General features: G+C 50.6%; 7 protein-coding genes across 7 annotated transcripts; 3 read left to right on the forward strand and 4 right to left on the reverse strand.

Annotated features, from left to right (window-relative positions):
* Window positions 1–954: 954 nt before the first annotated feature.
* On the reverse strand, window positions 955–1,921 carry Pdw03_1483 (Zinc finger protein, putative; the record flags this gene model as incomplete). The annotated part of the gene is made up of 2 exons (XM_014679544.1): window positions 955–1,467; window positions 1,532–1,921. 2 exons carry the CDS (start codon window positions 1,919–1,921, stop codon window positions 955–957), a joined length of 903 nt encoding a protein of 300 aa, XP_014535030.1.
* Window positions 1,922–2,274: 353 nt separating this feature from the next.
* Window positions 2,275–2,730, forward strand: Pdw03_1484 (uncharacterized protein; the record flags this gene model as incomplete). Its single annotated transcript, XM_066099918.1, has 3 exons — window positions 2,275–2,384; window positions 2,444–2,565; window positions 2,648–2,730. The coding sequence occupies 3 exons, from the start codon at window positions 2,275–2,277 to the stop codon at window positions 2,728–2,730; spliced, it is 315 nt and encodes a 104-aa protein (XP_065957645.1).
* A 757-nt stretch (window positions 2,731–3,487) lies between these two features.
* On the forward strand, window positions 3,488–5,446 carry Pdw03_1485 (Reverse transcriptase, putative; the record flags this gene model as incomplete). The annotated part of the gene is made up of 1 exon (XM_066099919.1): window positions 3,488–5,446. The coding sequence occupies one exon, from the start codon at window positions 3,488–3,490 to the stop codon at window positions 5,444–5,446; it is 1,959 nt and encodes a 652-aa protein (XP_065957646.1).
* Window positions 5,447–9,333: 3,887 nt separating this feature from the next.
* Window positions 9,334–9,642, forward strand: Pdw03_1486 (Aldehyde dehydrogenase (AldH12), putative; the record flags this gene model as incomplete). Its single annotated transcript, XM_066099920.1, has 1 exon — window positions 9,334–9,642. One exon carries the CDS (start codon window positions 9,334–9,336, stop codon window positions 9,640–9,642), a length of 309 nt encoding a protein of 102 aa, XP_065957647.1.
* A 1,217-nt stretch (window positions 9,643–10,859) lies between these two features.
* Window positions 10,860–12,653, reverse strand: Pdw03_1487 (Peptidase S33 tripeptidyl aminopeptidase-like, C-terminal; the record flags this gene model as incomplete). Its single annotated transcript, XM_014679542.1, has 1 exon — window positions 10,860–12,653. The coding sequence occupies one exon, from the start codon at window positions 12,651–12,653 to the stop codon at window positions 10,860–10,862; it is 1,794 nt and encodes a 597-aa protein (XP_014535028.1).
* Window positions 12,654–13,828: 1,175 nt separating this feature from the next.
* Pdw03_1488 (putative RNA-directed DNA polymerase from transposon X-element) lies at window positions 13,829–14,293 on the reverse strand (the record flags this gene model as incomplete). Its single annotated transcript, XM_066099921.1, has 1 exon — window positions 13,829–14,293. The coding sequence occupies one exon, from the start codon at window positions 14,291–14,293 to the stop codon at window positions 13,829–13,831; it is 465 nt and encodes a 154-aa protein (XP_065957648.1).
* Window positions 14,294–15,121: 828 nt separating this feature from the next.
* Window positions 15,122–19,257, reverse strand: Pdw03_1489 (reverse transcriptase domain protein; the record flags this gene model as incomplete). The annotated part of the gene is made up of 3 exons (XM_066099922.1): window positions 15,122–15,580; window positions 16,316–17,606; window positions 17,729–19,257. 3 exons carry the CDS (start codon window positions 19,255–19,257, stop codon window positions 15,122–15,124), a joined length of 3,279 nt encoding a protein of 1,092 aa, XP_065957649.1.
* Window positions 19,258–23,900: the final 4,643 nt, after the last annotated feature.

Consider the following 23,900-nt stretch of genomic DNA (forward strand, 5'->3'; position numbering starts at 1 on the left):
ATGAAAATCGCAAGGCACACATGAGTTCTTGGCGGAGGCCTAAGGCATCGCACAAACGTGAGATGTCATGTCATTATAGAGATTTAACTGACGTATTTCACAGGCGATCTGCACAGTTCAAAACACATAATAAATATGATTAATTACAATTTGACATACCAAAAATGGTGTTCTATAGGGGCTTCTATAGACCGGTGTTTTTTAGGTGATGTAGATTACCGAGTTTAGAAAACATCTGGGACTTTACGACTGCATTTTAGATATATTTCTGACTTTGGGTGACGTAGTTTCAATTCTATAATAATGCAGCTTTTTAATTCTCTTCTTATTAATGTATAGTGTCAGAAAGTCTCGTCGATTGCTATCGAATGACAATGAGATTAAACTATACCGTGGTTGGTGAGACATAAGTGAAGAAACTATCACAGTTACCACAAATTTTGGACTGCCCAGCTCGCTTGTGAGATCCGTCAGCCATATCCATTGATCCCCTAATACCTTGTTGTATCATGGATTCCTGTCATGTTACGTTATTTCGACCTAGTTTACAACCCCTTATCTTCCCACTCGTGTCCATTTGTACTCCGTACTGGAAGCGCTGTTTCTGACTGAATAGAGACTGGAAGCAGACTATGTTGAAATGCAACCCACGAAGCGAGGTACTTTTATGCAGGTACGTAGTGCAGTGTGTATAGAAGTAGACTGCGAGGGAAGCGCTCAGATTTCACGCTGTGGATAGGCTCGATTGGCTATTGCCGACTTTATGATCAATCAGGATATTAAAGTACTTGATAAAGGACATTGGAGGTGTTACATCGATCTTTTTCAAAGAAAGAAGGCAATAAGAAATAAAACTGTCTTCTGCTTGCAAGTAGAGCCCTCCATCGCGCTTAGCAAACTCAATTCTTCGAGTGAGTGGCTGCAGCATTTCGAACAAATAGTTGTAAAAAAAAACTAGAAATTAGTAATCATACGGCGGCCCCTGATAGCATCGTGTAGCTGTTGGTGAACCTGCTGAACTCCCTCAAACCGAATGAATCCACACGTTTCACTCTCCAGGTGGTTGAACAGACTCGCTAAGGAGTGGAACTCTTTTGGACAGCCGCGCTTGAGGCAGTGATACACCTTCTCTTTGTGCACAGGCGAGTTGACATGCGATTCCAGCGCTTTCCGCAAGTTGAACCCCCTTTTGCACAAGTAACACACCCAGGAGTCACCGTTCCAGGCACTGTCGGTGACCAAGTAGGTCGAATTCTGTTCATCGTGCCACCCGATCTGCTTTTTGCAGACAACGCCATTTGGATCAAGTTGTTGAATAATTTGGTGGATGCGGTCGCGGTTCAAGGCTTTAGCGCGAGGGCAAGATCCACTCTCAAGATGATGGGAGACACCACTAGCAGTGACAAAGCCAGTTCGGCAGAACGGACACGCAATGTTGGTTCCACGATGGGTCTTGGAATTCAGGTGCTATGAGACAGTGGTAAGTCAACCAGGTTCAAATTTTCATCTCGGATTTTGTAAGCTCTCCTACCTGGCGCAAGCAGTTCTCGTTTGTAAATTTACGCTTGCATTCTTGGCAGTAGTTCTTGTAGTGTCCCTTGGCCCTCATGTGATTCTCTGCAGCCTGCTGTGTGTGGAATTTGGTCGTGCACATCTCACACGGAACTTTCGGGAGCCAGTGGCCCTTCGCGTTCATATGGTTGTTGGCGGCGTGTTGAGAATAGAAGGTGCTAGTGCAAGTTTCGCATTCGAAGGTCGGTGCCCAGTGATCTACGGCGTTCATATGCTGATTGCAAGCGGTCTTGGTGCGGAAGGTTCGATTGCATGTTTCACACTCAATCCAGTGACCATAGTCATCCATGTGCTCATCGCAGTCTTCCTGCCACCAGAATTCTTCGTCACAGGTGCTGCATTCGAACATGGTGGAAGGGGTTAAAATGTCTCAGAGTGGGAATCACAATGAGGGAAGGAGAGGAGGAGAGAGACACATAAATTGACATAAATTGACGAGATCAAACCTTGGGACGAAGTGGGTCCATCACGTCCCCCGAGCCGTGGAACCACCCCGGGTAGGTGCCTATCGGCCTCTTATCTGTCAGGCTACGCATCTTGTGGCCCACTTGGCATGGGGTATGTACCTGAGTATGTATGACTTGTCTAGAATGTGATTGATCATTGATCCTTAATGCGAGTGTCGAAGCCATTCATCTTCGGCTAGCTCTTTAGGAGAGCTGCGCTTTTCCGGCTCCCACTGCAGCATCTTCCGCATCAAACATGGAAACTCCACTTTGTCTAAGCCCTCGAGAGTTGTTTCTCTCTCCTCAAGGGGAACAGAATTTTTCAATAAATCCTTGGCGCGGAACTCATCTAGATATTCATAAATGGTGAGTAAATCTGTACATGAATATGAATCATCTTAATTTGGCTTACTGACATTCATCAGTAAAGAACTTGCTAGTGTCCCTGCCTTGTTCGAGAAGGCTGGGCGGTGGAGGATCAAGAAGATTGATCATATCGGCAAGATGGGCTCGACTTCAGTACTGTTTAAATCCAGGGTCGTGGCCGGTAAGCAAATGACTTCCTTCGAAAATGTCCCAGATCTATAAAAGCGTGAACAAATCTTGTCGTAGTATGGCTGACCCGGTAGTCTTTCTTACCATGCATCCCACGTTCCATACATCGACACTATATGTCCATGGAACCCCTAGAATTACTTCAGGAGCGCGGTAGAAACTCGGTTGAATGTCTTCCGAGTGCTCTAAATCACCAGGCACGGCCGATCCAAAATCGCATAGAATTGGGTTGCCTATTCACTTGGGTATTCTGAGTTCATGGGACCAGTATATTGTCCTTCCATCTGAATCAACGACCTTTCTAGGGCTAGGATCTCGCATTTCCATCTCTTCGAATTCTGAACCCTGAGTCATCTTCAATTCCCATCATGATATCACCAGCACTGATATCTGATACGAAATTACCATTAGTGATTGATCGAAGTACATGCATCTGGCCACAAACCGGCATACATAATCTTGCATTCCGTGTGTAGATAATCCAGCGCTAGGAATAGGGACCGTAGAACGCCTGCTAGAATAGGCGGAGGAAGTCTCCCTACCGGGTTGCGGCAAAGAAACTCCCTAAACGCTTACCCATAAGGGAGGATACACGAGGCATACGTGCTTAGCTGAAGATTTGTCAATCTCAAAAGAGCCTAGCAAATTTCTGAAATAATGATGGCCATGGCAGTGTTTTGAGCCTTTCTCCATGCGTTTGAACATGTTAAGCTCGCCATCCAATTGCTGTCCCATGGACATGGAATTAGTGAAGATTTTGAAAGTAACATGACGCCGGGAAAAACAACTCTTTTTGCCCAGATTCAATTTTTGTTCTATCTCGCCAACCAAGGGCCTACAGGCTCTCAAAATTAGTTCAAATTCTTTCTAACTTCCGGCTCTATCTTTTGATCCTATTTTATAGGAATTGAAGGATGGCTGTCGCCGGTGGTGGAAGAAAACCAAATTCGCCCCCTGAAACAGAGTTTTCAAAGGCACCCCCCAAGAAACCACGGAACCACTTTAGTACCATGGAGGAGCTCGCTCAGAGTGCTAGAGAGGTGCTGAACACAATGGAAAATGACGGAAGAGGTGAGATATATATTATCAACTTTGTGAAATCCGTCGAGCAATACGCACTGAACTCCCTGAAGGGGGACAAACCGCAGGTTCAGGTCATGGAAAAGGTGCAACAGGCACTCAACCGACTCGACCAGCGTATGGATAGCATCGAAAAAGCTACGACGGCGATCAAAGCAACAGCAACGACACCGTCCACACAAACAAGCAATTCGAACGACTCGGCAGCCTTCTGGGCACGGCTCCAGAAATGGGGACAAGGGACCGGCTCCGGCCCCCCCCCATCTCTCCCGACAAGCAATGGATCATCCTCGATCGGAGTTTCGCCAGCTGAGCTCCGCGAAGATCGAGAGATTATCGTCAAGATTCGTGACAGCGACACCCGCGAAACCCTCCGCCGGCGGACACCAAGGGAGATCGTCGAGCAGGCTGAGAGGACACGGGAGCAAGCCGCCCGGAGGAAAGCCAGTGCCCCCCTTGGTGGTGGCTGCCACTTCTTAGCGGCGAAGGTTCTCCCCTCTGGGGATGTGAAGATGACGGCGAATAGCGCTTCCGGTGCGGAGTTGCTACGAAAGCATGCTGACGGCTGGTTGAAATCATTCGGCCCAGCAGCACATGTTAGGAAGCCGACATGGGGGGTAGTAGCGCGCGGTATCGATACGAAGACGATGCTGTTGACACAGGAGTCGATGGCGGGGATGGCGAAGGAGCTGGTACGCCAAAACAGCCACTCATGGGGTGATACCCAGGTTGAAATCCTCCACCTTGGCTGGCTAGTAAAACCTGGCAAGCGTCGTGAAGGCTCTATCATCATTGAATTCACCGACCCGGTGGTTGCAAACCAGGCGATCACGCAGGGTACGCTCTGGCAGCACCAAGTGCACCAGACTACCCGCTTCTGCCGAGAAGGCCGTTCGAAATTATGCCTGAAATGTCAGAAACCAGGACGTGTACACTCACAGTGTCTAAACGAATACCAGTGCGGCCACTGTGCGAAGCAACACCCGACCTGGGAGTGTGCTAAGCAAGGGGACGTCGAAGTGAAATGCGCCAATTGTGGCGGAGGCCATAGGCCAACGAGCGACGCATGCGAAGTAAGAACAGCAGCGAAAGAAGGGGCAAGACTAGCACTGGCTAACAGCCCTCTATTCCATCGTGTGCCACTCCACTTCCGGCAAAGGGAGACTACGAAGGGTAGTACCACTACCTCCCAGTCCCAACAGGGACTCGATACCCCAATCCACGCGCCGCAGCAAACTGCACAGCGCACGACGATATATCGGGCAGCACCTACATCGAATCGGACGGTGATCGCATCGCATCCGACAGAGAACGCACCTCATCCGACAGAGAACGCATCGCATCCGACAAAAGAAATTCGGAGGATGTATACAAAGGTTGGGGTGGAGAAGCCCCAACGAAGAAAGGAGCCCAGCCATGTGATGCGAACTAGATCGAGAACGTCGGAGGATGACGATCTACCTATCATACCAGAGGAGCTCGCTGAAACTGCCTCAGCAGTAAGCCAGTCGGCTCGCTCTTTGAGGTCACAGAACCAAGAGACTATGCAGTTCATGACAGATCCGGAGAAACAGCTCCAGACGTCATATAAGAAGAGGAGGATGACAGCACCAGCTGATGATATGGCGGAGGACTACGTTATGGATGAACAACCCCGAACGACTCGGCGATACCAACTGGTACGACACAAAGTTGCTGAAATCGACGAAGATGCGGAAGAGGAGTTCCATGATGCGTCGGAGCACAGTGATGATCCAGGAACAGACACCAACAACACCACCACATCTCAATGAATTACTTCCAAATAATTCAATACAATGCACACAACGCCCATCCAGTCATGGCCTCATTTCTGTCAGACAAAGCAGTCCAGAAAGCGGATGTGATTGCGGTTCAGGAACCCTGGATCAACTCTCAATCAACAACAACCCACTACCCAAACAAGGCCACCCACCAACTAGTCTTCCCGAAGGAGTTGGAAGGTGAACGAGCCAGGGTCTGTCTGTTCGTGTCGAAACGGATCGATCCAGGTTCCTGGTCATGCAAGACGGTGTCGAAAGGATACCAGCTGCTGAAACTGCGGAGGAACCATCTAGATGGGTGGACAGACCTCTTTATGCATAACATATATAACAACGACGATGGTGAAACGGTGGAAAAGCTCAATAGAGAGCTTGCCCAGAGACCATACGCAGAACATATCCTGATCGGGGACATGAACCTACACCACCCAACGTGGAGTGGAATAGGTTCCAAAGCGAAAGCGACCGCAGCAGCAGAGAGACTTTTAGATATCGCGGGGATTCATAATCTGTCACTGACGACAGAGACTGGATCACCGACATGGCGAAGAAACGAGCAGGCATCGGTCCTAGATCTCACCTTTGTCAGTAACACACTAGCAGAGAGGGTGGTTGAATGCCAGGTCGGTACCGATCATGGGTCGGATCACTACCCAGTAGTGACAACAATCGACATCGGTACCCCGCCATACGAACCACCAAAGAGGAGAAACTGGAAGGCCACAGACGACAAGAAGCTGATAGAATTCATCGAGCGACAACTCACCAACACCACCACCAACACGAATAATACCACCACCACCAATACCACCACCAACCCCCAAAACCTCACAACAGCCGACGATGTGGAGGCTGAGTGCCAAGCATTCATCCAAATCATCAACGACGCAGTCGATATCTCTACACCATGGGCGATCCCTTCGCAGTGGGCAAATCCCAGCTTCACACCAGAGTGTCAGGAAGCAGTCAAAGAAGTTCGACAGCTCCGCCGTCGACACGAACGGACAGGGGACCCTTACGACAAAGAGCTATACAAAGCAGCACGAAACCGGAAGACCCGGCTGATCAAGATCGCGCTCCGTCGATACCACCGCCGTAAGGTACAGGAGGTTATCGAGGAGGGTCCTGGCGGTATGTGGAGGATGAGCAAATGGGCAAGAAATCGGCAGGGGGCATATGACCAGGGGGTCACGCCGTCAATCAAGATACCAGGGGGACTAGCCGAGACAGTCGAAGAGAAAGCAGCTGCTTTCCAGCAAGCTTTCTTCCCAGTACCGCCACCGGCAGATCTCTCTGACATCGATTCGAAGGTGATCAACCATGATCCGACGGAGATCAATCGAGGGCCAATCCGCTTCCCAGAGATCACACACCAAGAGATCAAACAGGCAGTCAAAGCATCGCCACCAGACAAAGCGCCAGGAGAGGACGGCCTTCCGAACTCCCTATGGCATAAGCTTATTGAGATACCGACAGTACTCGACACCATCTCTCGAATTTACAACGCGTGCATACGGCTTGGTACCAACCCAACACACTTCCAGAAATCGATTACAGTGGTACTACGTAAGGCTGGTAAGCGTGACTACCAGCTTGCGAAGTCATACCGGCCAGTTGCGCTTCTTAATACACTCGGCAAGTTCCTCGAGGCAGTGGTTGCCCGACGAATTAGCTACGCAGTGGAAACATACAAATTGCTTCCGGATACCCATTTCGGCGGGAGGAAGGGAATCTCAGTCGACCATGCTATCCAGTCGATCATCGGCCGGATACGAAGAGCTTGGGGGAAAGGCAAGATAGCAAGCATGCTACTACTTGATGTATCCGGAGCGTACGATAACGTTTCTCACGAAAGGTTACTCTACAACCTCCGCAAAAGGGGACTCGGTCAGCTCGCACCTTGGGTGAAAGCATTCCTTACATCCCGAAGTACTAGAATCCGTATACCAGAAGGGGTGTCAGAGAGTATCCCAACACCAACTGGTATCCCACAGGGGTCACCTCTCTCTCCAATCCTTTACCTAATCTACAATGCAGATCTGGTAGAGGGCTGTGAGGGTGTGAAGACAAGTGGATGGGTAGACGACGTTGCCTTCATTGTCATCGGGAAGGATGAGCATGAAACCATCTCAAAGCTGCAAAAGGCATGCCAATATGCCGACGCCTGGGCAGCTAGGCATGCCTCGGTGTTCGATCCTAAGAAGTATGCCCTTATCCACTTCGTTAACCCGGAATCTGGGGGGGAAGAGCACACACCACTAGTACTGCAGGGCACCACAGTACAGGCCACCACAACAGCGGAGCGGTACCTCGGGGTCTGGCTAGACCCAGGGTTAACTTTCCAGCACCACCGGCAGCAAATGCTTGCTAAGGCCGGCGTCAGTTTACAAGCACTAAGAGGACTGACTGGCTCCACATGGGGAGCATCTCTCTCCGCTATGCGTGCTATCTACCAAGCAGTGATGATCCCACAGATGCTCTTCGGAGCAGCTGCCTGGCACTCACCGCTGACCAGCACACTAAGAGAACGAAGCTACGTGAAACAATTTGCAAACATCCAGTCAAGGGCAGCCTGTTTAATGAGCGGTGCCTTCAAAACAACTGCTAGGGAGGCACTGGATATTGAACTGCATTTGCTACCTATGCAGCAGCAGCTTGACCGGCTAGTCCAGTTGGCTGCTATTCGTATACGTACAGGCCCGGCATACGCAGTGCCGAAAACAATGCTAGTGGAGAGAGGACACATGCAAAAGCAAAGGGGGGGGTATACACCGATGGAGGCCCAAACCTGGAAGAAGGGTGGCTGCCTCACTACACCCTTGGGGCCATTGGCGAGTACTTGGGAGAGCAGGAAGGCATACATCCAGGCACCATGGACCAAGCCACCAAGGGTATACATTGAGGAGAGAGAGCGAGCAATAAACACACACAAGCGAACCACCGAACAACTCTATGCACCAGCAAGGCTCTATACCGATGGGAGCGGGTATCAAGGCGGCATTGGGGCCGCAGTGTACCCGGCATACCCATACAGGCGGAATGAAGCCAGGCTGTGTAATATGGGGACCGACGACGACGCCACTGTGTACGCTGCCGAGCTACGTGCTATCGAGATGGCATTGGAAGTCATCAAAGAAAGGTTCAATGATGACAACGAATGGCGGGACTGTCTGGCTAAGAGTGGAGTGGTCATCTTTACAGATAACCAGGCGACGCTCAGAGCCATCCAAAACCCACGAATGCCATCTGGCCAGGTATATCTTGAAGGATGTCTCCGGCTGTTGGAATGGTGCAATGATAAAATCCAGGTGGAACTACGCTGGGTCCCCGCACATGAAGGCATTCCGGGGAATGAGGCTGCAGACATGTATGCAAAAGAAGCAGCTACCACCACCGAGACCAACATTCATGATACCAATGCCAATGCCAACACCAATGCCAACACCAATGACAACACCAATGTCAACACCAATGTCAACCACAACCGATCTATCCGGCTTGCCGCCGCAGCGAGCAAGAGTGTGAAGCGAGAATCGACGATCGCGTGGGAGAAGGCATGGACAAAGGGAGGATCAAAGAGGACAGCGAGGAGGACGAGGAGGATGATCGAGGTGCCAAGCAAGTCAAATTTGACTTATTGGAAGGGCCTGCGGAAAGCGACAACATCAGTTTTGATCCAACTCCGCACAGGTATCATCGGACTTGCTGAATATCTGTCCAAAATCAAGCGAAGCGACTCACCGCGCTGTCAATGTGACCTGGGAAACCAGAGTGTGAAGCATGTCTTGCTGGAGTGCCCGCTTCTGAAGGAACTGCGGTCGGAGATGGTGGAGGAATTGTTTATGGAGGGGGTGTCGACAACGCTTGGAGAACAAGCAATGTTGACAGAAGTGAAGGCAGCGCCGATCGTGGCGAAGTTCATGATCGCATCGGGACTCTTGGGACAGTTTCAGTCAGTGGACTCGGTCGCCATGGGTAAGGAGCAGGGGGAGGAGGATTCAAAACCGAAACCAACCCAAGACACTGCGAATGTTGGAGAAACAGGGAACACATCACAGTGGCCGGGCGCCAGGTCCGCCGAGGTCACCTCACACCAACGCACATGGAGAACAACGCACGCTGCCGATGAAGACGAAGAAGCATGGCGCCATGACCCGAACCTATTCGTGTTCGACCTGCCGGAGTGATGCAGCAAGTAGACCTGGCAGTCCTGGGGATACAGGGACTCGGTGACTCGGGGAGCTGGATGAAGAAGTGGAGGTAGAGAAGTGAAGAAGTGGAAGGTGCATTGCAGAGAAAGAAGGGGACACTCTGCGCCCGCGGGGACTACGGGAAACCATCTACACCGGGCAGATGGATTGACTTTCTTTACATTTCTTTTGTCTTGTTTGCATTACGCCGGCCGGTTTGTGGCCTTACTTTTCAGGTGGCAGGACCTCGAGAAATCGAGTCCTGCTCACAGGGTGGATCTGCATACTGGGAATGCACCACCATTTATCGTCGGGAGCGGGCTCTGGGACGCAACCCCCGCATAGCAGCATGTATGTAAAGCGAGCTAAATCGGGTCAATGAATTCATCATCATCATCATCATCATCAACATGACGCCGGGCGCTATAATTTTAGTCTGAGCATAGAGATATTAAACAAAATTTGAAGGATCACAAATGAATCCTTACTCTATGTCCCGTGCAAGCCACGCCGTTGAGGTCGTTCCAAATCCTAGTTTGCCGACGACAACTTGGTATCGGCCCTTAATGATCTCCCCTATTCGTGTAGGATAAAATTGAGAAGCAACATAATCTAGAATGGATTCCTCTTCGATCTTTTCACTTCCCGGTTTTCGAACAAAGTTTGGGTTGGAAAAGTCAAGGGGTTTCCATCTTCTTCCTAGGCGGGGTAAATATCGCTGCAGTGATGGGAGCATGTGAGAGGCTGAATGAATCTCTCCTGTAGAGCTTTGTAATTGAAAGATGCAGCCGAGTATACAACAATCGCATGCGTGTTTTGGTCAAGATCTGGTTATGAAGGGGTTGGTGTTAGGGGTGTGGCTGAGGAAGATCCTTGCAACACTTGAGCCACGCCTCTACATGTGCGTCTACATCGAGAAATCTGGAATTTCACATTCAATTTTTGGGTTGGATTTAAATGTGTTTATCATTTAATTTGCTCTGAATAGATGAAATTGACGAAGATTTTCGAAGGTCCATGACTTGGTGTACAAGTGTCGAAGGGTTGCTTCGACAACACGACCTTGTGCCACACACTGTTGGAAAATGCACAGTCCAAAAAGGCTCTTTAGGCTTTATCTCCTGATAACCAAATGCAGTTGTTCATAACGAAATATCTATTGGCTGAAATAAAAAGCTGGTCAAAACATTAAAAAAGTTTTGCTCAAGCCCTGTTCATTCGTCGCCAACAAGACCATGAAAATAAGGCTTTTCATTGGCATAGCACTGGATTTCCTGTTCTCTAGGAAGAGTGCCATGTAGAATGTAAGCTTTAGCCACTTTATCCGTGCAGTCCGACACATCACGTCTTGAGCTGTGCCCATAAGCATGATTAACAACCAGCCGGGCATTTTGGCCCATCTCCGCTAAGAGCCTTCTTCCATTGCGCAACGGGGTTGCAGGGTCATACGGAGAAGCGATAAGCAGTGAGGGGGTTTTGAGAGTGTTGTTGAGATCACCGCGATACACCTCTGAAGGACGGTTCCAGTAGGTATTATAATATCGACAAGGTAGAACTGCAAAGAAGCGAGAGTTGCCTGCTATCCAGCTCTGGGCGGACATTTTCTCCCACAACTGATCCCACCAGTCAAGTCCGTCGGGAAGAGGCGCATCATACATATCGGAACAGATCACGAGAAGTTCGAGTTCACTGGAAGATGTGAAATAGGGATATAACGGCTTCGCGGAATGGTCGCTCCACGAGAGATCTAGGGAGTTGGCTGCTAGAGTCGCGTTTCCTGCTTCGAGCTCATAGAGCATTTGTGCTGTACCCGGCCAGTCCTCTGGTCTATACATAGCGCGATAGAGAACCCTCTCCACGAGCGCTGAGTACGTGATCAAAGAGGGACCGGCTGATTCTGTGTACGCAGATCGTGGGCGAGCTTTGAGCGACTCAAATAGCTGAGTCATACGTGCTTCCAGCTGTGCAAGTGTGACTGGGCCATTCTGGCTAGGAACGGGCTTGGCCAATGCACACCACTTTGGACCAGCGTTTATACACTCTCCTAAGAAGCCGTCGCGCCATGCATCTGTCGCATTGTCGAGAGCAGTCCAGCCAAAGCCACCCAGCAGACGATGATCCCTGACATATTCCGTGCCATCGAGAATCATGCGACCCGCTCGGGTGGGAAACATGTTGACATAGGTCTGACCAATCCCCGTACCATAGCTAACCAGGTATCCGGTGACTTCTTCTTCTTGGAGTGCTTTTCGGATCTCGTCTAGGTCGCGTGCCACCGACGCTGTGCTGACGAAGCGACCAAAGTCTCCCAGCCGTTGCTGGCAAGCAAACAATGTGGCGTTGTTCATGGCATCCGTAGCCTCCAGTTGGGCCTTTGGCGCTTCTTCGCGATATCGCAGTGCTAGGAGTGACCACCGGTCGCTGAACTTGTCTTGGGGGAAACATGCCGCAGCCGGAAGGGAGAAATTAACACCGCGGGGGTCCCACCCTAGAACATCGAGCTGTCCGTCACTGAAGCGATTGGTCATCTCCTCCGCGGTCTCCCAAAGGAACGATGTGCCGCTTCCTCCCGGGCCTCCAGGGTTTATGATGATAGTGCGCTCACTCTTGTAACTCTTGGGTAACATACTGGTCCCATGAGCCAAACCAGCGACCTGGAACTTGGTAACTGCAATTCGGACTATGCGATGGTCGGAAGAGTTGTGATAGTCGAGTGGGAGATCTAAATATCCACACAGGTAGATGCCCCGGCCTGTGCTTCCCCAATTCCAATGATTAGGATTGACGTCGAAGAGGGTGGCCCATGATTGCCGCGGATTTGGGTCATCCAACGGCGGTGGACGACTGGCATCAGTGCAGGGAATGAACTGGAATGGATCGCCCTCTTGTGGAAACAGTCCATAGGGTGAGTCTGGGACTTGAGCATCGTTCTGGAAAACCCAGCGCTGTGCTGGGAATGGAAATTTATCGAACCCCACTAGGCCCACTGTCCCCGCGGCTGCTACCATCCAGATGATAGGTCTCCAAGGCCATCTTTGAGGCCGGGCTGAAGATAGGAATTTTTCTTTTTCCGTCATGAGATTTCTAAGGACTAGAGTAGGTATTCCGGTTCAAGAGGGCAGTTGTGAGCTTTTGGAGGGTCGCGTAAGCGGGATCACGCGATCGTCACCACTAGGGCTGTGGTCCCCAACGGATGTTAGGGCCTAATCGATATGCCGTTGCAATGACAAACAAATGTTCTGTTTGTCCTAGTGATCTTTTGGCCTAGCGGGTTAATGGCCTTATGTAATCCACCAGGAGTAGCGGCCTGATTTGCCTACTGGGATGTAAGAGATAATGAAGAGAATCCCTTCCACAAGCGCTTGATTGCCATTGCCAGCAACTTCAACTTTGCAAATCCTAGAACAGCCTTTCAAATCTTGGACTTACATTCAGCAAGGCCTTAGGGACCTGGTGGGCAAGATGACGAATTTGGATCCGACGAAGCGGATCACTGCAAGGCAAGCACTTGAGCACGGCTGGTTCAAGGGAGTCATTTAATGTTTTTGGCTTTATAACCTGATGTCTGAAAGTCGCATTCCAGCCTGGAATGTTTTCTTGTCGTTCGTAGCTGAGAAACAGTGAAATATCAAGAATGCTTAGATGATGGTCCGGCAGTCTGATGGAAATCACCATTGTCTTAGGTCGACAGTTCACATTGAGGGCCCAACGGTGTAAACATGATGAACAGCATCCTCGTCGGGGAGTCTTCCAGCAACTCAAATTGATAAACAATGAGAGTATCTGTGGTGCCTAGGGAACTCGTCGACTCTAATCTGTCGGTTCACGACGCGGTACATCATAAGGCGGACCAATTCTAGATCGGGTAGCCTGGCCTCGTCGGGGTAGGTAGGTAGGTAGGTAGGTAGATATATTTAACGTCCGGCAGGGAGCAAGCGAAAGCTTGCTCCTGCGACCTCCCATGGGGTATTGGGACGTGCAGTGCTATGGTTTCTATAATACAAAGATCTTTCTCCACAGATTGCAGTTCATGCATTCGTAAATGCGAGGGCTGAGTAGCCAGTTGATGACAGCTGTCTCCGACGTGTGAGCCGGCCATCATGGGGGTGAGGGTCCCGGGGGGTCCAGGTGTGTGGTGATTGGCGGGTGCCAAAAGACTTTGTTGAGGAAACAAATGAAGGAGTTACCTCGTGCAGACCCGCGAGTAGAAGCTTGTGAGCTCCAGTAGTTCAACAAACTGCTTGGGGTCCAGGCTGCGAAGGTAGGCGACTGCCTCTGTCCTGTCGGTTGGAGGTGTCGGGGGGCGTTTTGGCCAGTGTCGGAAAGACCTCTGGGTTTTGTGGCAGAGAGCGAGGTGCTCTGGTGACTTTCGGCGGCCGCATGAGCAGTCGAGTTTGGCGTCTTCGTGGTTGAACTTGCGGTGGTACCAGTCGAAGTCGCCATGCGACGAGCGGAGGGCAAGCCAGCGGTGGAGCGCTGGTCGTCGGAGTTCGAGTTCCGGCAGTGAATCAATCTCGTAGGTGTCTGACCAGCGTCGGTACCACTGGGAGAGTTTTTGAGAGACCGTGTCCCACCAGCGCAAGCGAGCCTCGTTCCGAAGTTCCCGGAAGATGGATCGGATCCCGCTAATCGTGGGTTCGGCTTCCATCCCTATAGCACTACCGCGTAGCGCGCCTTCACCGGCTAAGTTGTCAGCAGCTTCGTTCCCTTCGATCCCAGTGTGCCCAGGGGCCCATCGGAGACTGATATTGTGCTGTTCCATAGCCCGGTGGCAGGCTAAAAATGCCCATTGCGAGGAGTTAGACGCATTCCCCCCAATACACCAGATAACGGATGTGCTATCAATACAGAGCCAGATTTTCGACCTAGGCGGAGCTACCGCGATTGCCCGTTCGAGCCCTCGCCAGGCTCCGATTGCTTCGGCGTCGAAAACATGAGAGCGTGAGTTGATAGCGCCAGCGCCAGTGTCGATTTGGGTGCCGTTTACCAGAAGTACGAAGCCATAGCCTACGTACTTGATGCCCTCCTGCCACTGCTCGGAGCCATCTGAGAAGACACAGATATCTGTGGGTGGGAGTGATTCCTGCCAGACTTGGAAAGCTTTAGACGCGGTCGCCTTATCTATACCCCCTGTAGGATCTATTCTGCAGCCCGGTGAGTAGTGCAGGGGGGAGAGGGTCGGTCTTGGGACTTCCGGGAGGATGCTCCCAAGTCTCTGGATAATTGTCTTTGCCGGTTGGCGGGTGCCGGTGCCGCGGCCTCGGGTGATCATCGGGGGTCGAATGCGACGGACAAGGGTGTGACCTTTGTGGATGGTGTTAAGCCTTAGAGCGAACCGTAGTTTCGCCTCTTCAAGTGTGGCGTATCCAGACGGGATTCCCGCATCCCTAAAGAGCGAGGGAGTTGGTGTGGTGCGCCATACAGGGAGGACGCCGCGGATGGCGAGTGCCAGGGTCGACTCGATGACATTGATATGCTAGCCAACACGGGCGCTGACGGTGCCCTTGCTAGCCTGTTTTGCGGGCCTATTCCGGCCGCCATACCAGGCCTCAGTTCCGAACGTTAGGGAGGGTATAACACAGGTGATGACTGCTTTGCGAAGTGAGCTCGCGGGCGGGCCGCAGGTCGTGCGGGCCAGATTGCGGATATGTTGTGCGACAGCGCGTGCCTTGCCCGCCCGGGCGAGAATGTGGCTTCTCCATGTGAGCTTTCTATCGAAAAAGACTCCCAGCCAGCGGAGAGTGGGTGTGTATCCTGGTTTCCTGGCCTGAACGGGGTCGATGGTGAGCCGGTCGTTGACTACAATTGAAGGGGACTCATCCCCTCGATGTCTAGTGATATGGATCATCTCTAGTTTCTCGGGGGCGAAGGCCACTTTATTATATTCTCCCCAGGCAAGAATGCTCTGAACGTCCTTAGCGAGGAGTCTGACATTCTGGGTGAGATCGTGGGAGGCTCGGTATAGAGCTAGGTCGTCGGCATACCCAAAACGGAGCGTTTGGTCCATATTGAGGAGTTCGGCTAGGTAGAGCATATATAGTACTGGTGATAATGGGGAGCCTTGGGGGGTTCCGCAGACCACGTCGTACTCAGGGGTGGTTGAGCCTTCTAGCCGGACGCGGGCTTTGCGTCCGGTGAGAAAGCTGTCCACAAGAAGTAGCAGTTCTCGTGGCCAGCCCTGCTCGCCCATGCGCTTGAGAAGTCGTCTCCGGAGGAGGGCATCGAATGCACCCTGGACGTCCATCGTGACTAGGGTGACTTGCTTGTTCTGTGAGAGTGCCATTTCGGCATCGTGGGTGAAGGAGGCGACTAGGTCTGTGGCGGAAAGTTTGGGTAGAGCCCCCGCATGCTGGGGGCTGAGGACGCCGTGGGTGAGGGCAGTCCAGGCAATTCTTTTCGCGATGATTCGTTCTAGTCCCTTAGAGAGACAGGATAGGAGGGCGATCGGTCTCCAGGAGCGCACGGAGGACTTATCCTTCTTGCCGACCTTGGGTATCATAGCCACCTCCGCGACCTTCCAGGCCAGGGGGATGTGGCAGAGGGCGAGGCATCGGTTAAACAGAGAGAGGACTATGTCTTTGAGGTGTTCCCAGCAGGCTTTGAGTAGGCGCACAGTTATCCTATCTGAGCCAGGCGACGTGCTGGAGACGCCAATTGTGTTAGCCTCAACTTCTTCCATTGTGACAGATTGTAGCCATGGAAGGCTGGAGGTTGTGGTGATAGGGATAGGGTCCGTTGGTAGGTCGTCGTCTGGGCTAAAACGGCCAAGGACTGCGCGGCGTAGGGCCTCCGCCTTTTCCATGGTGTCCTCCACAGGGAGGCCATCGACGAGAAGGGGAGGGGCCTTAAGGTCGGTGCCCAATTTATGCCAGCTGATGATATTGTATAGGTCAGAGTCCGTTTTGATATTGTCAATGCGGTCCCTCCAGTAGGCCCTTTTCGAGGAGCGTACACAGGAGAGAAAAGCTCTTTTAGCGGTGTCAGCCTTATCTGGATCCGTGTGTCTTACGCCTAGCCACTGTTGGCGCTTGGCTTGGCATTCGGAGGTCCACCACGGGGTGGTGAAGGTATGAGTGCGGTTCAGGGACCCGGCTGTCTTTATAGCGTCCTGGAAAAGTGCTGTGAGAGTCGCCGCGAACTGGTCTAGTTGATCATGGGTCTCGATGCTGCTTGGGTCCGGTAGGGAGCGGATCCCAGTCCCGATGAGGGAAGACAGTTTTGGTAGCTTAGACTCGGGAACTCTATAGTTGTATTGTTCGAGGGGGACCCTGCCGCGACCCGGGATGCGAGTGACGAGGGACTCATGGTCAGACCCGGTGGCAAGGTCTTCCCTGACGACTGTCGAGGCGTAGGGTATGTTGGAGAAAGTGAGATCGAGGACGTGTCCCGCCTGGTGAGTGGGCACTCCTGGTTCTCCGATGAAATCAAGGCCGCTGTCGCTTGACCACTGTGCAATTTCGCCTCCGCGGTTAGCGTTAGCGACGCCGGGTTCGAAGGCTTCGTTCCTAGCGTTGAAATCCCCTCCGATTAGGGAGTTCTGTGGGGGGGCGAGGTTGGTTACATAGTCAATGACTTTGTCTGTGGTCGGTTGGCGGTAGATATTGAGTATGAGAAAGCCATTGACATTGACCCAGAGGAGGTCTCGGTCTTGGCTAGACCGGTGTTGTTGGGCATTGAGGCCGGAGTTTTTCCTCACGTAGGTAAGAACTCGTGGTCTCTCCAATTCGAAGGAGGTAGGGTCAGAGCTATTCCATTCGTCGGTCGGGGCGTAGCAATCGTATGCCGGGTGTCCCGTTTTCTTTGTTGGAGCAGAGACGTAGGGCTCCTGGATGCAGACCACATCGCATGCGGATTCGTAAGCAAGTTGGAGGGCGGTTGTGTGACACGCCGTCTGTCTTCGGACGTTGGCCCAGAAGACTAGGACCTCCCGTGGGACCGAGGGTCGTACGCGCCGCGCGCGTCTGAGTCTATTAGGGTGTCCTATCATTCAGACGAGGCGGGGGTGCTGTTGTCGACGTCCATTTCTTGTGTCGGGACAGAGACTTGGGAGCTAGGTGGGGACTCGTTGTTTCCCCTAAGCGACGTCCACGCGAAGTTGCCTTTAAAGGCTGCTTTCCTGGACGGCCTAGTGACAGTTTGGAAACCGTCCTCCCCGACCCGGGGGACTTTCCTCTTGCTGGTGGGTGCCGTAGGGGAGGTGTCGTCGTTTTGTGGTGGAGTAGGTGTAGAGTGGGCATCTCTATACCATCTGTCGCCGTATCGTCGGAATTTATCAACCTCAGCTCGGGAGGGGAAGCTAAGTGTTCCCTTCGCAGTGCGAGAAGGGCGGACTGGGCAGTCAGTGTGCCCTGAAGGTCGTGGGCCGTGACAGTTGGCGCATCTAACCGGGTTAGTGCAATTAGCCCCGGAGGGGCCGTTATGCTCGTTCGTTGGGGCTGCGCAGTTCGAGCAGCGGGGGGTACGATTGCACCGGGCTGCGTGACAGTAGCTTTGGCAGCCAGGATTATGGTGTTGGATCTGCGGCTTCTTTAGAATGGCCCTGGCGACGCTGCTGCAGCTGAAGAGCGTGAATGGGGCAACTGGGCTGAGGAAAGAGATCACCCAGGTGATGTTGTGGTTGGTGGGGCTGGCTCCATGCCTCGAGGCACGGCAGCTGACTGGCTTAAGCTTCGTCTGCGCGAAGACCTCATCTTCAATCACAGAGCCGGTCTGGATAAGGGTGCCGTCCCAGGCTTGTATCGAGGGGGGTACTCCGGGGACCGCATAGTTGTACCATTTCTGGGGGACTTTAACGCTGTGGGCGTTTAGTGCGTCCTTGATGGCATTGAGCCCCTGTTCAGTGATGAGGCTAGGGCGGGCTAGGGGGCCGGGCGTGATCGCCCACCCTGTGGCAGTGCGGGTGATCTTAGGAATGTCGGTGTGAGGTGTGACTCCTTTGAGGGCACTCTCGAGTTGTTTTCGTATCGCATATGGTTCCTTGCGAGCAAGGCGGTCTTCCTGCTTTAGGACTACCAGGATGCGAGGGTCGTCTCTTTGTTGGGAGGTGAGGGTTGACCCACTCCGGGCCGACGTCGGGGCGGCCTTACTGGATATGGCTACCCGGTGGGTACCCTTTGCCTGAGATTCGATGTCAGGGTTTTTCGGGGTCTGGGCGATCCCCGCCCAGGTTGTGGGTTTTTTGGAGGTTGTCTCCGGGTCGCTTCGGGCCCTGATCGGGACGAAGTCGTTGCCATCGGTGCTCGCAAAGTAGGTTGTAGAAATGAAATTCACCACCTGGGAGCTAATCTGGTGTGCGATGGGTCGCTTGTCGTCTTTGCAAGAGGCGACGAAGGTGTCAACCGTCTTGGCGAAGGTCTCAAAGACCTCCCTCAGGAGTTTGGCCTCTCGGGCCTTTGCGTCCAGCCGCTCGGTGATGGCAGCAGAGGCGGACACGGTTGTGGTTATGGCGCTGGCACCTTTTGGGAGAGGACCGGGGGGCAGCTGGCCCTTTGGTGCTTTCATCCGTTTTCCAGCGCGCGTGTTGAGGTTGGTAGGGGAGGGGGGGTCGGGGGGCCGAGTGTATTCGGCATTTCGCGCGTCCATGGGACGGTCGGGGGTGGATGGACCAGCCATGATGGGAGGGTCACCGGAAGGGTTGAGCGATTAGAATAGAGACAGTCTGGGAGTCTGGGAGCCTTTTCTCAAAGGTGCCCCTATTTCGCAGATGGTTGTAAAGGTGGCCTCGTCGGGGTCAAAGTACACTGTGGCCCATACAACATTTTTTCCTGACGGACCGTCGGCTATGGGAAGGTCCTCTATGCTAGTCCTGAATGCAGTTTTTGTGGACATATTGATATTTTGTTGTGTTATTTCCAATGGGGGCGAGCTTGAGAACTGAATCAGCTGTAGGGAGAATTCATTTGTTCTTGCAGTGGAACAGGAAGTCAGACGGGCGAGTTGAGTGTTCACTCTCCGAGTGTTGGTTAGACCTTGGCATTGGAGGTGAAGATGCTTAAAAACGCCACACTGAGACAGGATAGCATCCAATTATAGTAAGCTGCTGAGGCCATTTATAGTAACAAAGCATCTTTTGACAACAACCGCTTTTTTCGAGTTTTCTGTTTTCATTATGAGAACTAACTTGAGAAACCGCTCGAAGCTTTCATTCTCAAGCTTCAAAATCAAAGTGTACGAGTCCTTGGGATCAATAGGCTCCTAGCGTTGATGGGCTCTTTGTTGCCAGCCTAGCCAAGGAATATATTGAAGTAAGAAACAAAGGCTTACAATATTTCGCTTCTCGGGATCAAAGCAATTAATCCTTTGTCTAAACTGCTTACCCATCGTATCAACAAAAGGAATCAACAAATCAAATCAAAAACCAATCCAATCCAGGTCAATAACAACCTAAGAGGTATCCGATCTCAAATGAAAAACCCGAAAGAGTCTCACCCGATCAATCTGAATATTCCCAGCCTCACATTCCGCCTGATAAAATAGTGCCAATTCCAAAGCATCCCTAAGAAAACCATCAAGATGTAAATCTCGAAATTGTGTAAATGCCCAATAATTCCCCCTGGCAGGCAACGACAGGCAGCCCATGACTCTGTGGTGCATGGGCTCGGGGGTGATTGAGACACTAAAAGGGGTTGTTTTCTTAGCAATTCTCGTGTGGATAGTCTCAGCCACGAGATCCATGAGCTCTGCATCCGTTTTCTCGCGGTTTTCTGGAGTCGCAACGAAGACGTTTACCCATAATATGGGTCCACGAATGTGGCATGTCTCGTTCATGTAGACGCCGTTTTGGGTGAACATACCTTCTTGTGTCATTTTTGATTTCCTCTTGGTCAGTTTATTACTGTAACTTGAAGTGGGGATTTATGAGAAATGCTTGTGCCATTATATTGATTGGGATTTTCAGGACTATGTTGGGATTGAAGGTACATGTTTCATTGTTACAATGGCTTTCTCTGGCCATTTGGAGATGAGCTAGTAAAGGTCTTAAGTGGGAATTGCTGAAATAAAGATCTTTGAGGAGGCTGTTCTGATTTGCAGGAGCCACCATCAACGTGTTTCTACTTTTTTTTGTAAGCGTTTTTAAATTTTTACAACGGGAGAGACAATTGTTTACATGACCTTTTTTGTTATAAGAGTGATTGTCAGTCAATCTCACGTGTAGCCTTGTCATCTAATTCTTATGAACAGCATACTAATAATAATTAACTGCTCTAAGTAAATCTCTATCCCTAGATCCCCCAAAAACGTAGACATTCACAACTTGATCCACCTTCGTATTCAAGTCTCAGTAATCTCTTTAGCTTCATCGACCAAACCAAGATCAAGCAACAACTGCATCATTCCCCGCGTAGCCGAATCGAATGCCCCAAAAATCCAAAAATCAGTATAACTAGAATGTTGTTAATAAAGATAGTTGATTGAGATGTATTACAGTTCTACTATGAAGTGTAGATGTAACTGGAAAATCTCTGTTGTGCGTGAAAAGAGAGAGAGAGAGAAACTATTTACAAGACGGGAAACTATGTACTAGGAGCATGTGGCAGCATGTGAATATTCACATGCTTCCAACAATAGTCTTAAAATCCGTCTAATGGTAAGCAGATACTTACAATTATGCTGCCCAACAAGCGGACCAGCCTAATAAGCACACGCCTGATGATGATCGACCTCCCAGCACTGTAAAATGGGAGCAACAGACTCTTGATTAAACCAGGCATTCCCCCAATCAGACTAGCAACAGAGGCATTTTTTTGGGGCAAACACTGTTCGTCTTCTTCGCGTTTCAGGTAGGCCACTCTGGCAAACCATGTTCTCTTAGCATCTACCACAATGGTAATACTCTCGCACCTTTTGAAAGGTGCCGAGATCAGGATGGGAAAACAGCGATCCACAACCCTTGATCCGAAGAACGCACGCAGACTTTGTAAATCGGGTGCATCAGGTGGTGTGAACCAGATGAATCACTCCGGCTGCGCTTCACGTTCCATGAATGTGCTTCCGAATTAATAGTGACTCCGTATCGGACCTTTGATCCCGCATTCCCCGTTAACAAGCTGCAGGTGACCCTCGAATGGCTTATTCAGGAGCTCAACGTGAATGTTGTGCAAAGAGTCGGCGGTTACACCCCCGGGACTATGAAACCGTATCACCTCAATCTCTCTCTCCGCAACCCTTCCTAGGCTTAGGCTTGAGATTATCTGCCCTAAGATAGTATGTTTTAGATTGTAGATACATTTTCATCCTTGGTCAGGACAGGAGTAGTGCGGAGGTAAGGTGTAAGCGCTTGGCAATAACCTACATGCCTCCACACTTAGAGCGCAAGTCTAAGATGCCGTTCCTTTTCTTACATCTAGGTATGCCCTTTGTCTGAGCCTTTTCTAGAAAGGCCGAGCTTCACGCTCCATCCATCGAAGAAGAGAGTCAAAATTTTGGGCTGCGTACCCTTTGACAGCTGGGTCATCCTGGACCGGTTCGACTACTCTGGTTTGTCTTTATATCACTACTCCTAAGAACAACAAATTTTGCTTTCATGACTTGAAGCCAACAAATATTTTGATCTCTTAACACTCTAGTTCACCCACGACATGTGTTGTTCTTTGTAGCCGTAGGGTGACATGAATGTTAAAATTAATCCTTTCTAGGGGTGTTGAGAGTAAAGTCAGAGAAAAGACTGATCAAAAGCTCACCTGTGTCAGTATATATGCCGATACCATCTTATGCACAAGTGGAATAGTTCCATGATCGCTCGGAAAAGCCGAACATAAACATCTTCCCAGCCCCACCTGCCTTAGCTGGATTGGATCTGTTGTACCTTACAAATTTTTTCGTAGTACGCGGCTCCTGAAAATTAGGTATCTTTTATATGGGCGCGCCATATTAAAGTTAGATGCAAAAACTCATCAGTGGCATTTCATCAAGCTGGATTCAAGGATCAATCAGAAAACGAGTGTTTAAATGTACTTGGACACCAACAATAAACTCCCTTTTTTCCATGTATTATTTCGTAATACGTTTAAAACGGACTTCACTTATTTAAATTCTGTGTGAATGCTTTTCTTCCTCTTAACTATGTTGAAAGTTGAAAGTTAATTAAAATAGAGTTTGTTGGTGCCTGTGCACATTTGAAATAGCCGCGCTACACGAAAAAATACCGTATTGTAAGATGCTCTATGGTGTAACGGACCCAATCCTGCGAAGGCAGGTGGGGCTAGGTGGACGATTAACTTCGGGGCCCACTTAGCCACTTGCGGGGAAAGGTTGGAGTGACTACACACCAGGGGGGCCCCCTGGCCGCTCAGTTGGTCCACGAGCCTGAGGCTCCCCGCTAACAATTCACGTGTGCCTTAACCGTTTCATTACCTTACCACTTACCAACAACCACCTTGATGGAGATGTAATACAGTTCTACTATGAAGTGTAGATGTAACTGGAAAATCTCTGTTGTGCGTGAAGAGAGAGAGAGAGAGAAACTATCTACAAGATGGGAAACTAAGTCCTAGGAGCATGTGGCAGCATGTGAATATTCACATGCTTCCAACACACCTACTTCTCTCCTACCAGTACCATAACGTATTTCACATGCGAGCTGCGCACCCCACCCAAAACGCGTCCAGGAATTAGATCTTACTAAGTTTAACCACTCACCATGCCACCAATTCGTACTCAATCTTATCAAAATTCAATTGAAAAAGAGGATTGGATCTTATTAGCTATCCAGGCTATTAATAAGCAAAAAATCAGCGCTATTCGTGAAGCAGCGCGCCGTTTTCATGTACCCGAATCAACCCTCCTGACGCGCCTTCGTGGGACTACCTTTCGGGCTGAGACCCGCGCTAATTGATCTAAATTGACTTAAATTGAAGAGAAATCTCTTGAAAAGTGGATTCTCTCTATGGATCTACGTGAAGTAGCCCCCCGGCCCTCTATGGTGCGAAAAATGACGGATCTTCTTCTTAAACAGCGTAGAACTACCCCGGTTCTTTCGGTCGGCGAAAATTGGGTTACGAACTTTCTTAAAAGGCGTCCTCTTCTCTCTTCCCAATTCTCGAAACGGTATAACTACGAGTGTGCGAAATGTAAAGACCCTAAAATTATTAGGGGGTAGTTTAATATGGTTTAAAAGACGATCCTTTAATTTAGAATTGACCCTAACGATATTTATAACTTTGATAAGACTGGTTTCGCTATAGGATTAACTGTAACTGTGAAGGTTATTACGAGGAGTGAATACTACGGTTAGAGGCCGGTTTAATAACCTAGAA

Source organism: Penicillium digitatum, chromosome 5 (assembly GCF_016767815.1).
Source record: "Penicillium digitatum chromosome 5, complete sequence".
NCBI lineage: Eukaryota > Fungi > Ascomycota > Eurotiomycetes > Eurotiales > Aspergillaceae > Penicillium > Penicillium digitatum.